General features: G+C 43.0%; 1 protein-coding gene across 1 annotated transcript in view; it reads right to left on the bottom strand.

The window, feature by feature from the left end:
* MYO1D (myosin ID) overlaps positions 1-15,712 on the bottom strand; it is a 369,137-nt gene that overhangs the window by 271,196 nt on the left and 82,229 nt on the right. The window contains exons 2-6 of the mRNA XM_065422544.1: positions 12,999-13,207; positions 10,299-10,392; positions 8,597-8,762; positions 3,796-3,849; positions 2,646-2,741 (exon numbers count right to left, since the gene is read on the bottom strand). Coding sequence (XP_065278616.1) covers positions 2,646-2,741; positions 3,796-3,849; positions 8,597-8,762; positions 10,299-10,392; positions 12,999-13,207 — 619 coding nt within the window. The remainder of the gene's footprint in view (positions 1-2,645; positions 2,742-3,795; positions 3,850-8,596; positions 8,763-10,298; positions 10,393-12,998; positions 13,208-15,712) is intronic.

The following is a 15,712-nucleotide window of genomic DNA, read 5'->3' as shown; positions in this document are numbered from 1 at the left end:
AGCTGCAGACATTTGTGCATCGTAATAGCCAATGCCATGGCTCTAGCTGCAGCAACCAAACCAGCCAGAAGTAAAGCGATGGCTGCCAACTTTCCCTCATCTACCATAGCAAGAAACACCTGTCTCGCATCCATTAATTTTAAAACATTGACCCTGAAGTTAAAATCAATGATCAGCAGTGCTTGCTGATTAACAATGCTGAGCTGTAGCTCAGCTGTTGAATAAAGTTTCCTGCCAAAGAGATTGAGCTTTTTTTTTTTTGCATCTTTTGATTTTGGAGTAGATGCTTTCTAGCCCTGGCACTCTGGGAGGGAGGGAAGATAGAGTTTGCCACAGCACTTTAGTGGGCACCAGAATAGCCTCGTTAATTGGAAATGCCACTTGAGAAGTTTCCACAGATGCCAAGATATTGACCAATCTGTGAGACCTCTCTAGAACCATTTCCACCTGAATATTTAAGGCGAAAGTCACCCTCTTTAGCAGGTCTTAGTGGACAATATAATCATACAATGGAAGTAAAGAACTCTCCGATACTACTGCCTGCTCAGGCAATGAGGAGGACCACCACAGGACTGGCTAAAGTGTAGCTTCCCCCAATTATTGGGGGGACGGGGGGAAGGCACCAAAGCAGACCGTCCATGTTCAGTTCTCAGCCTGGTACCTGCTTCCTGCTACTCTTGACAAGAAGGATCTGGATGTCTTCTAGAAGAAGAAGAACAGGAAGGGTGTGGAGACAACTTGGAGGCAGGTAGAAACCTCCAAGAGTTCCAAAATGGCCACTGGTATGGTTCCAGAGCTCAATTACTTCACGGTCAGCCAAGACAGAGCTTCTGCTAATGTGACACAGCCGTGACACATACAAGCCAACTTCCAACTCAGAGGTTGAACTGGATTCATCCAACCAAAGAGGAGCTACTCCTGTCAGTGCCAGGGATTGGTGTCAGTAGTCTGGAGAAAAGGGCATTAGTGAGATCACTGCAGTTTGCCTCTCGACAGCGGCGTACAAGGAGGTACTGCAGTGTCCACAGTATTGAGAGACTGAAAAGGTCGCATTCCACAACATATGTTTCAAATGGTACGGTCTCTTGCTACTGCTAACCCAACAAAGACCGCACCACTGACACAGATGGTGCCGCCTTAGGGATCAGTACCAGTGTTGAGTCAACAACCCTGCCTGAGCAGTTATTTAAACCAGGGAGTGCTTCAGCCTCAATTGCAGTCTATCCTCCTCACCAGCATGTTTGCTGGACTTTGGTGTCAGGGACTTTGATCTCCCAGATACCAAGTCCTTCGATACCAGCTTCTGGTGTCTCTTCCTCAGTACTGGAGAAGGAGACTGGCATCAAGAGTCTGTCAAAACAGGAGGAGCGCTCTTAATCGAAGCAGATGTGCTCGGTACACACTCTGAATTGGGAGGCTCTGAGTGTGGGTGCAGGGCTGCCTCCATCACGAGATGTTTTAGTGTGACCTCCCTTCCTTTTTAGTTCTGGGTTTAAAGTCCCCGCAGATCTGGTACCATCTCTGTCATGAGCTTCTCCTAAGCACTCAGGCACTTGAAGTGCAGGTCACTAACCAGCATCTGTTTCTTGAAGGCATCACAGGGCTTGAAGCCCGGGGACCGAGGCACGCTCCTCCCCCCCCCCAAACCAGGTACCAGTACCCACACAGCAGGAATCAAAGAGTATCAAAAAAGTACACCAAGAAAGGAAACCTAATGCTACATTATCCTAACAAAAACTATTCATGAGTACCAACTATATACAAATGCAAAATGAAGAAAATTTGCAGCAGCAAGATAGCACGCTCCAATAACTGTCATGGGTGGTAAGGAGGAACTGAAGGTTTGAGCATTGGCCTGCTAAACCCAGGGTTGTGAGTTCAATCCTTGAGGGGGCCATTTAGGATCAGGGGCAAAAATTGGGGATTGGTCCTGCTTTGAGCAGGGGGTTGGACTAGATGACCTCCTGAGGTCCCTTCCAACCCTGATAGTCTATGATTCTATGATAAAGGGGATTGGGTGTGGCTCTATCCTTTACAACATAGTGCAGCAGCACACAGCAGCAGATGGTGCATGCATGGCCCTAATGGGTACCGCTGAGGGAAAAATCTCCAGCAGTACACTGGGCATGCACAAACCTGAAGTGGAATGGACACGTGCAACCACTTGAAGAAGATTGGATTGTATCACTGATCTAAAGGAGATTCCATGAATGGCATGAGATAGAAAATAGGTCAAAATGGTGCCTGCATTGGGAACCAATTTGTTTGGGGGTCTGCTATCAATAACCAAAGTCCCACATGCCTATATGAAACCAATTTATGTGAAGCCACTTAGACCATGAGCTGTTGAGGTTGATTCTTAGAGCCCCTTTACTGCCTGCCTGCCTGCACTCCACACCCAGGCTGTTTGCCCTCTCATCGTCATACTGGCAGCTGCTGCAGGGAGGAAGCAGCAACAAGGCATAGCAATCCACCACGGCAGCTGGGGGTGACAGCTTTTAGACTGTGGCTGGAATTCTTCATTTCTCTTACGATATCTTCCCACAATTATGAGCAAGGATGTACAGCTAAAGTCAATGTACCACTTCCAGATGCATTTACAACTTTAGAACAAGTTACCTGAAACTAATTGACTGCATCCTCACCTTTAACTGCCCTCCGGCCCGAATATAGTTGTATGTAGAGAAATTTTTCTGAAGATGTAGAGAGCGTAGTATCTGATCGGAACCTCCCTGGAGAAGCTGTGCAAATAGTATTTTAAAAAACAAATATCAATCAAAAAAACAAACACCATCCAATACGTTCATAGTTGGTGTAATATCATAAGTTACTCATTTATTGCTACATTGAATATATTCTGATCCTTTTTCCTCATGCGTGGTGAGGCATGACCACAACTTTCCATTTCCATTACTAACATGCAAACAGCCTTGGCATCTGAAGCCAGTAAGCATCACGTAATGAATTTTCCAGTCACATGGAAAGGCCTTGTAAGCATTGTGGCTATGATGTACACAGTCTCCACCATTACAGAGCCAAAAACACCTTCCAGGTGGTTACCTTTAAGGCTGTTAAAGCAACAATATTGCAAACAAGTCAAAACCTTTGCACAGGGGCAACCTCATACAGATGTTTTCAAGCAAGCATTCAGGACCAAACACATGTACTTTCCCCAACGGAAACATCTTCAAATTGCCACATGTTGGAAATAAAGTGCTATATATACACACCATGGTGGCAAATATCAGCAACTGTGCTGAACAAAGTAAGGCAGGTATGTTGTCATTTTCTTTACAAAGAGGTATGATGAGGGGCATCTCCTTCCCCAGCAGAGCCTACACAGTGGCATCAGCCTACCACAAACAATACTGAAGGCACTGAAGTAAAAATATGAAGTTAAGATGTGAATATATTCAGTGCCATGAAACTAGCTCCATCCAAATTACAGAAGCCTCATGAGAAAAGAGGACACTAGTTGTACTGCTAATGAAGTACTAATCCAAAGTCCAGATATAGTACTATATACTCAAAAGTACTAATAAGTTTACAAATGTGTTAATAAATAGGAAGATGAGGAGGAATATTTCACCCTTCCATGGCCCCTCTCCAAAATTAGGCATCTTCAGCCAACATAGAATTGTTAAAAGCAGAAAACTGGCTCAGAATGTGATAACACAGAGCACCCCTTTACAAAATGCATGCAAGAGGGAATGTGTTAATTGCTTTGCCTGTATGTCCTGTGAACAGAGGAATGAGTCAGCTAATTTCCATGTGTTTGAGTAGGCAAACACTAACCTGATAAAAAGAGTGAAAGCTTCGTTCTCCTGGCTGCTGCACAATCACTCGGGACTGTGGGGGAACAGATGCAAAGACATGTATTTTTAGACACTAGTAGTGTGCTTCTTAAATATCTTACCTTAGTTTGCCAATGCAATAATTCACTATCTTTACCAAAATCCCTTTAGCACTTTTTACCCTACAAATGTACTACTGATCATTACTAGCGGTGTATGACACAAGGCAGTCCCCGTCCCATGGAGTGTACAGCCCAGTCATACACAGATCATTCAAATACACAAACAATAGGATATTTTTAAAGATGACTCCCCCTGTGGTGACCATGGTAATTACTTACATGCAAAACTCACACAAGAAATTATTTTGAGCATCTAATAGGAAATAGGAAACAGCACCATGTGACCACCAGCAAGTGCTCCAGGGTCCACAGTTAGGGAACTCTTGTGGTAAATTCTTCTGCTAACACACCAGAGCCTATCTCATAGAACTGGAAGGGACCCTGAAAGGTCATCGAGTCCAGCCCCCTGCCTTTACTAGCAGGACCAAGTACTGATTTTGCCTCAGATCCCTAAGTATCCCCCTCAAGAATTGAACTCACAACCCTGGGTTTAGCAGGCCAATGCTCAAACCACTGAGCTATCCATAAAAGCAGTGGCAAGTTATGCTTCACTTTTAATCTAAGATCAATGTTGGCAGGAGCAAGAGGCATTCAGATCTTCACTGAACTTTAGTCCCAGACCAGTGTAAGACTTAGGGGAATTCTTGTTAACTACAGTGGAACTTCACATTCAACTGCCAACTACAGAATTTTGCAAATTAATGAGGAAGTAAAGCCAGGAGTCAGATACCGCATGACAAAACGTATACTTTGGCCTTGTCTACACTTACAAGGGGCTTGACGAACGGCAATCGATGCATCGGCGATCGATTTAGTGGGTCTAGTGAAGACCCGCTAAATCGACCGCAGATCGCTCTCCTGTCGACTCCTGTACTCCACCTGAACGAGAAGCGCAAGGGGAGTCGATGGGAGAGCGTCTCCAGTCGACACCGCGTAGTATGGATCCCGCAGTAAGTAGACCTAAGTACGTCAATTTCAGCTATGTTATTCACATAGCTGAAGTTGCGTAACTTAGATCCATCTTCCCCATAGTGTAGACAAGGCCTTTGAATAGCATAATGTAGTTTTGTTTAAATCCTTAACTAGTAGAGTGAAACAACTAGGTTTCCTGTGAGAATTACCAGGATAATGGATTAGCAAAAAGTCAATGAGAATTAGTGAGGTTGCTGTTGTAAATATGATGATTTGTATGATCACACAAGGTTATCTGACTTAAGATCAGACCTCTGTATGCAGCAATGGAAAATCATTGCCTGCCCTCATCAGCCAATTGGGCTAATATTAAACCCTCAAAATAAAAAAAAATAAAAAAAAAATGTTAACAGAAACAGGAACTTAGCATAGTGCAGTCAAACACATTTTATAAAAAGCCTTATGATTTAAAGCCATTGCAATTGCAAACAATTTTTTCCCTTAGTGTGTCACTAGGGTCAAAGCAGTACATATTAAACACTAAACACAACAAAATGTTTATTCTGGAACTAGGTTTCAGAGAAATAAAGACAGAAGTTTAAAAATGTTGCCAGATGCTGTCATTTTAGACTGTACAGATTTGACATGAAATACATTGTTTCCATCACTCTCCTGGAATATGTAATAAAAGTTAACAGATGATCATGTAAAGCTATGGCATCAGTTCAGTGCAATATTTCTAAAACCACACCATCACTTCTCGCAGACACACAGAAATCTTCATAATTTATGCTTGACCAGTGAGATTTCAGTGCAAGAATTTCTGTGGGAAGCAATTTTATACATGTTAAATTAATCTCAGATTTTATTCTGGGTACAAGCACAGACAAAACATTCTGAAACCTTTTTATTTATCCCCTGAGTTCTATGATGGAATGAGCTCTGAAAAACAATGGTTTCATGGTGTTTGTGTTGCAACAAATTAGTTGCGGTGCTTTGACAGATTCTTAATTTTAGCTACCATACCTTTATTGATTCTGGGTGGGGGGGAAATTAAGGTTTGGATCTGAAGTAACAGTCATCCTATGATGGATATTCAATGAACTATTTGACGTGAGTTCAGGAGGAACACATTTAAAATGGCAAATACTATGTTTTATAAATAACACTGGTCTACAATTTTTGAGAAGTCGTCTGCTTCAGAGATAAAATGTGCTATTTATTATGTATTTTGATGTGCTGAATTCAAATATGACAATTAAAACAACTGATTGGCTACTGTTTCTAAGATATTTAAGTTTTTACATTTTATGTCTGTATATTGTGTAGATAGTAGAGTTTTAATCATAAATTGTAAACCTAGGTCTTTTCATGTGTTTATGGTTGCTTTACATGATAATATTTCACCTGTCCTGTTTATGTAACACTTTAAAAATCAGCCAAAGGGTTATATAAATAAAATTTATTATGAAACAAAAGGCAAAAAACTATTCTGTACATAGTTTAGTCCTATTCAGTGTCTACTCGGCGCTTCTTGGCTTGTCTCTTGTATTCATTAAATGGAGCATCTCTTGTCACTGTCCAGCAATAGTCTGCAAGCATTGATGGGCTCCATTTGCCCTGATAGCGTTTCTCCATTGTTGCAATGTCCTGGTGAAATCGCTCGCCGTGCTCATTGCTCACTGCTCCGCAGTTCGGTGGAAAAAAATCTAGATGAGAGTGCAAAAAATGTATCTTTAGTGACATGTTGCAACCAAGGCTTTTGTATGCCTTGAGGAGGTTTTCCACCAACAACGTGTAGTTGTCTGCCTTGTTGTTTCAGAGAAAATTTATTGCCACTAACTGGAAGGCTTTCCATGCCCTCTTTTCCTTGCCACGCAGTGCATGGTCAAATGCATCATCTCGAAGAAGTTAACGAATCTGAAGACCAACAAAGACACCTTCCTTTATCTTAGCTTCACTTAACCTTGGAAATTTTCCACGGAGGTACTCGAAAGCTGCTTGTGTTTTGTCAATGGCCTTGACAAAGTTCTTCATCAGACCCAGCTTGATGTGTAAGGGTGGTAACAAAATCTTCCTTGATTCAACAAGTGGTGGATGCTGAACACTTTTCCTCCCAGGCTCCAATGACTGTCGGAGTGGCCAATCTTTCTTGATGTAGTGGGAATCTCTTGCACGACTATCCCATTCGCAGAGAAAACAGCAGTACTTTGTGTATCCAGTCTGCAGACCAAGCAAGAGAGCAACAACCTTCAAATCGCCACAAAGCTGCCGCTGATGTTGGTCATAGTTTATGCACCTCAAAAGTTGTTTCATGTTGTCATAGGTTTCCTTCATATGGACTGCATGACCAACTGGAATTGATGGCAAAACATTGCCATTATGCAGTAAAACAGCTTTAAGACGCGTCTTCGATGAATCAATGAACAGTCTCCACTCATCTGGATCGTGAACGATGTTGAGGGCTGCCATCACACCATCGATGTTGTTGCAGGCTACAAGATCACCTTCCATGAAGAAGAATGGGACAAGATCCTTTTGACGGTCACGGAACATGGAAACCCTAACATCACCTGCCAGGAGATTCCACTGCTGTAGTCTGGAGCCCAACAGCTCTGCCTTACTCTTGGGTAGTTCCAAATCCCTGACAAGGTCATTCAGTTCACCTTGTGTTATGAGGTGTGGTTCAGAGGAGGAGGATGGGAGAAAATGTGGGTCCTGTGACATTGATGGTTCAGGACCAGAAGTTTCATCCTCTTCCTCTTCCTCGTCTGACTCAAGTGAGAAGGATTCTGGTGCATCAGGAACCAGCAGTCCTTCTCCGTGGGGTACTGGGCGTATAGCTGATGGAATGTTTGGATAATGCACAGTCCACTTTTTCTTCTTTGACACACCTTTCCCAACTGGAGGCATCATGCAGAAGTAACAATTGCTGGTATGAACTGTTGGCTCTCTCCAAATCATTGGCACTGCAAAAGGCATAGATTTCCTTTTCCTGTTCAACCACTGGCGAAGATTTGTTGCACAAGTGTTGCAGCATATGTGTGGGGCCCACCTCTTGTCCTGATCTCCAATTTTGCAGCCAAAATAAAGGTGATAGGCTTTCTTAACCATAGTGGTTATACTGCGCTTTTGTGATGCAAAAGTCACTTCACCACAAACATAGCAGAAGTTATCTGCACTGTTCACACAAGTACGAGGCATCTCTGCTCACTTTGGCTAAACAGAAATGTGTCCCTTTGCAAAATCAAACACTGACAAATAAGAGAGCACAACACTGTATGATTTCTAGAGCTGATATAGGGCAATTTGTTCAGCAGGGTGATGTAAGCTTCGTTATGATTGCATCATCCATGACTTCTAGGAATAACATGATGCAATTCCTATCATGTAGGACGCAATACCAGCTTCAGATTGCATCATTCATTGTTTTGCCTAAAAAGCAAGTACTGTCCAAACCCAGTCATAGATTTATTCATAGATCCAGTCAAAGATGTATTTTAGTCATTTCTGGTTTAAATTGAGATCCCTTCCCTTTATAACTCACTTATCCTCCACCATTCCCAAGTCAAGGGTCGTATATACTGACCCAATAGCATATCTTGAAAACTAGAGCCAATCAACAATTTTAAGCATCATTTTCGTTCTCAGTGACCCAGAATTAGTAAAGTTTGACTACATTTATTTCAGAAGCATTTTGGCTGTAGAGCAGTGTAATCATCATACATGGGAAGACAGCCTAGCACTTTACAGTCAAACTCAGCTTACCTTTTCTAGTAAGTAGTTATTGATATGTCCACCTATCGGGTCTCCTTTGAAATCAAAGTTGATATCCATGTATTTTCCAAATCTGCTGGAGTTGTCATTACGGTTGGTTTTGGCATTGCCAAAGGCCTCTAACACACAGTTGGATTTCAACAACATGTTCTTCACTCTAGTACAGATAAGCAGAAAAGGCAAGAGAACAGCACAAGTGTAGGTAGCGTGTTCCTAGATATCTAGTGCAATCTTTTTCCAGACACAAATCATGCTTTTCAGAAGGCTTTAGTAACAGCCAGGTTGTATTCTACAAGAAGATTCAAATGTGTCCCGATTCATAGATTCCCAGGGAGCACTGTGATCATCTAATCTGACCTCCCGTATAACACAGGCCAGAAAACTTTTCCAAAATAATTCTTAAAGCAGATTTTTACGAAAAACATCCAATCTTGATTAAAAATTGTCAAGGATAGAGAATACACCAGGACCCTTGGTAATTTTTTTCAATAGTTAATTACTCTCACCGTTAAGAATTTACATCTTATTTCCAGTCTGAATTTATCTAGCTTCAACTTCCGGCCATTTATCTAGCTTCAACTTCCGGCCATGTTCAGTTGATTATCCACTATGACCCTGAAATCTTTTCCAGAGTCATTGCTTACCAGGCTAGAGTTCCCCATCCCGTAAGTATGGCCTAAATTCTTTGATCCAAGATGTATAAATTTAAATTTAGCTGCATTCAAACACATTGTAATACATAACTTATTCCCTGTAACCAGGAATCTATTTTAGACAGATAATATGCATAGGTGGTACTCTGTTAGTAAAAGATCCCAGCTGATTTTCCAAGCCCTAGACATGAATGGGTAGCTGGAGAGTGAGCATTTTCATTGGAGAGCCTTTGGTTGTAGAAAGCAACAGAGAGTACTGTGGCACCTTTAAAACTAACAGATGTATTGGAGCATAAGCTTTCGTGGGTGAATACCCACTTCGTCAGACACGTGCTTATGCTCCAATACATCTGTTAGTCTTAAAGGTGCCACAGGACACTCTGTTGCTTTTTACAGATCCAGACTAACACGGCTACCCCTCTGATACTTTGGTTGTAGAATTTACTTCCTCGGTTAGTCTGTCTAAATTTGAGTTTGCCCCGCTGAAATACTCATCTAATCTTTCGGTTTCTTGCATGGTGGGCAAGTTGTTCGAGAGTTAGTTCCAAGGTGGGAGTTTAATTTTCTTTGTCAGTATGCCACGTTCATTTATTTAAAGACATTTATACTTTTACTCAGTATGCCTGATGGGCATATTTAGAAATTCATGAACATGAAATGCTGGACTAAACTTAAAGTGTATTGCTTCTGTTCAACATCCCATTTGTCATGAATTGAATGTATAAGTACATTTAGTTCCATGAAAGTTTGACTGATACCTCAGCAGAAACTTAATTTCAGGGCATCATTTACAATTTGGAAGTGCAAAGGCTTGAGTTACACTCCCAACACTCCTAGACAATTATCTGTTAGCAATTTATCTATGTTTCAAAAATTTTCCCTAAGTCAAAACTTTACCTGCAGGAAAGAATGAATTGATATGAAAACTTCATGTAATTATAAAAGTAGAAGAAAAGAAGATAGGTATATCAAGAGTGCCCAGTATCACAGTATCAGGACATGAAGCTATTTTCCCCCTCAAATTTCTGTAAAGCCCTTACCTTTCAATCTCCGCTCTCTGACTGGGATTGGTGATGGCTGCTATGTACTGCATAATGTATTTACTGGCCTCAGTTTTCCCAGCCCCACTCTCACCTGAGGACACAAACAGCAAAGAAGTATCATAAGCCAAGAAGAGATTAAAAAAAAATTAAGATACTGTAAGTCATTGATCATTGCAATCATGTCATTCTGCTTCGATGGCTTCTCTACCTTTTCTTATTTATTTGAGATATGAGGTGTTTTTGATATGAATGTAACCTTGCCTGGCTGCCGTTACTATGCTAACTTAAAACCAGTAATGAAATAAAAGATTTCCCAGGTTTGTAAGGCCTAGCAGGCAGAGGATCAAAAGAGATATTGTTAGAGGGACACGGTTGGCATACAGTGGCTTGCTGGCAGCAATGCTGTGAACTGTAATACAAGAGACTACTGTTCAGCAGCTATCTTGGGTCTCTTGCTCCGCAGGCTGCTAGAGCATAGGGATACCATGGAAACTACGTGCCAGGATCTGAATAGCAATAGTTCACTCTATGAGCATCTCCCCCACTGTTTAGAGTCATGGCAAGCAATTAGCTTTGGCCATCAAAACAGAAGACAAACACTAACTGAAGTCATCTAAGGTGTAAGAGACAGTCCTCAAAGAAAAGATAGGACTGAATGCTACAGGCTTTTTTCCAAAACCAGTTTTCAACCAGACTGGATGTAACAAGGAAGGGACTCCTATTCAAGTTACCACCACACAATACCATTATTCCTGGGGGAATTCTGCGGCACTGTGCATGTGCAGAATTCATAGATTACTTTGCTTCCCTGCAGAAAAATAACTTTCTGACAGGGAAACAAAGGGAAGCCACAAGAGCCCCTCCCCAGGGGCGGGTGCGTGGTTTCAGGTGTCTGGAGCACCCGGTGGAGAGATATATCATTGCAGGGGGCTGGGGACACCAAGACCGGAGCCAGATCAGCCCTCCCCAGCCCCATCCACCCAAACCCCAAGCATCTGGCCCACCCCCAGACCCCTCTGCTAAACCTCAACACCGCACACCCAAAACCCCGCCGTCAAGCCCCACTCCCCCGCACCCAGCCCTCCCCACCAAGCCCCACGCCCCCTGAATCTGGACCCCCACCCCTGCACCCAGATCAGCCCCGCTGAGACCCCCACACCCAGATCTCACCTGTGGAGCCCTAACCACCTTAACCTGAAACCCCCTGCAGAGTCATAGAATCATAGAATATCAGGGTTGGAAGGGACCTCAGGAGGTCATCTAGTCCAACCCCCTGCTCAAAGCAGGACCAATTCCCAACTAAATCATCCCAGCCAGGACTTTGTCAAGCCGGGCCTTAAAAACCTCCAAGGAAGGAGATTCCACCACCTCCCTAGGTAAAGCATTCCAGTGCTTCACCACCCTCCTAGTGAAATAGTGTTTCCTAATATCCAACCTAGACCTCCCCCACTGCAACTTGAGACCATTGCTCCTTGTTCTGTCAACTGCCACCACTGAGAACAGCCGAGCTCCATCCTCTTTGGAACCTCCCTTCAGGTAGTTGAAAGCAGCTATCAAATCCCCCCTCATTCTTCTCTTCTGGAGACTAAACAATCCCAGTTCCCTCAGCCTCTCCTCATAAGTCATGTGCTCCAGACCCCTAATCATTTTTGTTGCCCTCCGCTGGACTCTTTCCAATATTTCCACATCCTTCTTGTTGTGTGGGGCCCAAAACTGGACACAGTACTCCAGATGAGGCCTCACCAATGTCGCATAAAGGGGAACGATCACGTCCCTCGATCTGCTGGCAATGCCCCTACTTATACAGCCCAAAATGCCATTAGCCTTCTTGGCAACAAGAGCACACTGTTGACTCATATCCAGCTTCTCGTCCACTGTGACCCCTAGGTCCTTTTCTGCAGAACTGCTACCTAGCCATTCGGTCCCTAGTCTGTAGCAGTGCATAGGATTCTTCCGTCCTAAGTGCAGGACTCTGCACTTGTCCTTGTTGAACCTCATCAGGTTTCTTTTGGCCCAATCCTCCAATTTGCCCCTGCACTAGGAACCCTCCCAACAAGCCCCTATGCATCCAGATCCCTCCTGCACTCGGACCCCCCATTGAGCCGCTCACACCCCAGATTGCCCCACACAGAACCCTCTCACCCTACACATGGATCCCCAGGGGCCACACTAAGCCCCTCCACACTTGGATCCCGCTGGGTTGAGCCTGTCTGCCCACACCTGGTGCGCTTGGTGGAGAGGGGCAGGGTCCCAGGGTGTTTCTGGGGCAGGCCCAGCCCTAGTGCTCTATCAGAGTTGGGTGCAGCCTCACCCCACCTCCAGGCAGCCAGTGGCCTGTGCTCCCCACTGCCATGCTGTAACCTCTACATGTATTTATTGACAAATACAATTTGCAGAATTTTAAAATATTGTATGCAGAATTTTTCTTTTTGGCACAGAACTTTTAATTTTTTGGAGCAGAATTCCCTCACAAGTATAATATGTATCAATAATTAGTTTAATCTTCAAGTTCTTGAATTAGACAATTATATTTGAATGATATAGATGCAGGCGCATATGCAAATTAAAGTCCTGAACATAGTAAAATTCTCCCTTTAGCAAATGTAACATTAGCCAAATTGTTCTACTTCCTTCCTTGAGTTTCACAAGGAGGGTCAAATAGTCCTCAGGTAGTGAGGAGAGGCTTTTCCACCTTACCTGATATTACAATGCAGGTATCTTTTGATCGTCTCTTCATGGCCTTGTAAGCAGCATCAGCAATTGCAAAGAGATGAGGGGGCCTCTCATATAACTCCCGTCCTTTGTACTGCTCAATCATGTCACGACCATAAATGTTCAAGTTTTTGTAAGGGTTCACAGAAACCACCACTTCACCAATAAATGTATAGATCCGTCCTTTATCAAACCTGCCCAGGGAGAGCCGAAGGGGAAGGTTAGTCAAATGTAATAAATCAGAATTTGTATTCTGCATCCAAGTTGTCCATTTGATTATACCAGTCATTTGATCCAAATATTTTTCACTTTTTTACAATATAATAAAACACTACTAAGGAAAAGCTCTTTATTTAGCACACGTGGTATGTCAATGTGTCATTCTAGGTAGTCAGGTAACAGACTATGAATCAAAACTGATTTTGAATCAAATGCTACTTACGGAAATTACCACCATTAGTGTTTCACCTGAAAATGTTTGATACAGATTTGCCTGCTGAGTACTACTGCAAAACTGAGTTTATGACAAGGTAGGTGAGGTAATATCTTTTATTGGACCCCCTTCTGCTGGTGAAAGGGACAAGCTTTCAAGCTTCATAGGTGACCTGAAGAAGAGTTCTGTGAAGCTCGAAAGCTAATCCCTTCCACCAACAGAAGTGGGTCCAACAAAAGATATTACTTCACCTACCTTGTCTCTCTCATATCCTAGGACCAACATGGTTACAGCAATACTGCAAACAAATTTAGGACCACAGATTACACCCTTGTTCTGCATACATACCCAACCAGCCTTTCATCATTCATTTCAGATATTTCTATTACAGTTCGTGATCTACCAAGGCACAGAATTTGCTGTAGACTTTATTTTACTCAGCTTGGAGTAAATTTTAAATCACTGCTTGAATTCAATACAGCAAAGATGTATAAAAAACACTGGTGTTTCTAATCCACTTGCCTAAATAAGCCAGACTTAGAAGGAAAGGTTTACTTTCAGATGTTAAGTTCTGAGGACCTTAGACACTGCATGGCCCAGCAAAGTGCACAGAAATCTGGGAGCCAGAACTAGACCTCTGGTGACAGTTATAAGGAGGGAAAGTTGTAAAACAGTGAATTAACCTACAATCCAGAAAAAAAAAAATCCAACTTTCAACCCTAGTGATTGTTTCCATTCAAAAGGAGCTCTCCACAGTAAGGAGCCCAGAGTGGAACTACAGCCCTGATGTTTAACTGAAGTTTGAAAACTATCAAGTCCCAGACGAGTACATGAAAGGGGATAGCTACAACTAATATTAACCAATCAACTCTCTTAAAAACAAAAAACACTCAGCGCCACCAGTCCTCCTTGTGGAGAGATAAATAAAAGTAGTCTGGAGTTTCTACACAGGCATTTTTAAGAAGTGGGAGACATTTCCAAAAACAAAAGAAATTTTTCAAGTACTCTGAAACCAGTCTAGAAGCCTCTTGTATACTCCCTCATGGCGAAGGGTCACACTACATGCAGCCTGCCTCAGTTTCCATTCTTGCACTGATCAAATAAACTTCACTTCAGCCTTTTCCTCGGTTCCCTCTTTGTGGATTGGGATTATTAATATAAAATAAACTGTAAATAAAACTCAAAACCCCTAAAAGTCCATTCATAATACACACAACACAAGGTTTCTCTTCCTCCTCCAGGTCTCCCTGCCAGGAAAGATTTCCTCTCTCTGCAGACTGCCACAACTTCCTGAGCTTTTCCCCCTTCACTGCAACTTTCTTCTCCTTTTACACTGGAATGTCCTTCCTGTCAGATGGGGCTCACATCCTGCGATCACCAGGCTCTCCAGCCCATGAGGCAAGCCACCCTGTTACATACTCATTCCTCACATTTTGTATACATGGTTTTCCCTAGAGCCCACATGAGTAGTTTCAGATTGGTAACTGAGGAAATTATAGATTTTGGTTTTGGAAAGGGAGGGATCATGGAAGTTAATAGATCTATTTACAAACTTAGCTACATGGTCCCAGCTTGTGGTCTATTATGTCAGGGGTTCTCAACCTTTTTCTTTCCAACATGCTATAAAAACTCCACGGCCCACCTGTGTCCCAACAACTGGTTTTCTGCATATAAAAGCCAGGGCCGGTGTTAGGGGATAGAAAGCAGGGCAATTTCCTGGGGCCCCATACCACAGGGGCCCCTGCAAAGCTACATTGCTCAGGCTTCGGCTGTAGCCCCAGGTGGGGGGGGGGGGTCAGAGCCCCAGGCTTCAGCCCCATGCAATGGGGCTTTGGCTTTCTGCCCTGGGCCCCAGAAAGTCTAATGCTGGTTGCTTGGAGGACACCCTGAAACCTGCTCACGGCCCCCCAAGGGGCCCCAGACCCCTGGTTGAGAACCACTGCATTACGTAGCAGTATGTAATTTGTGATATGACTCTATAACATTAGGTGGCATCATAACACTTTTATAAAAAGCAAAGCAAGAGATTTCAGGATTGTCCGTTGACTAAGGCATAGTTCTGAGATTTCTCTTTTAAAATGCATTGTCATATCTTTACCACAAAGGAGAAACCTGACTGATTTTTCCACCACTTATTTAAAACCAGAATACTGAATGGAGTGCAGTAGCTATTGCAGTGCACACACTGCATCAGTCCTTGAGCTGGAGTCTTGGTGGGTTTACATTCTTCAGCTTTGCTGCATACCCGTTACAGTATGTGATTCAG

Source organism: Emys orbicularis, chromosome 25, assembly GCF_028017835.1.
Source record: "Emys orbicularis isolate rEmyOrb1 chromosome 25, rEmyOrb1.hap1, whole genome shotgun sequence".
Classification (NCBI taxonomy): Eukaryota; Metazoa; Chordata; order Testudines; family Emydidae; genus Emys; species Emys orbicularis.
Note: the sequence above shows the minus strand (reverse complement) of the source record. Positions and strands in the feature narration are given on the sequence as shown.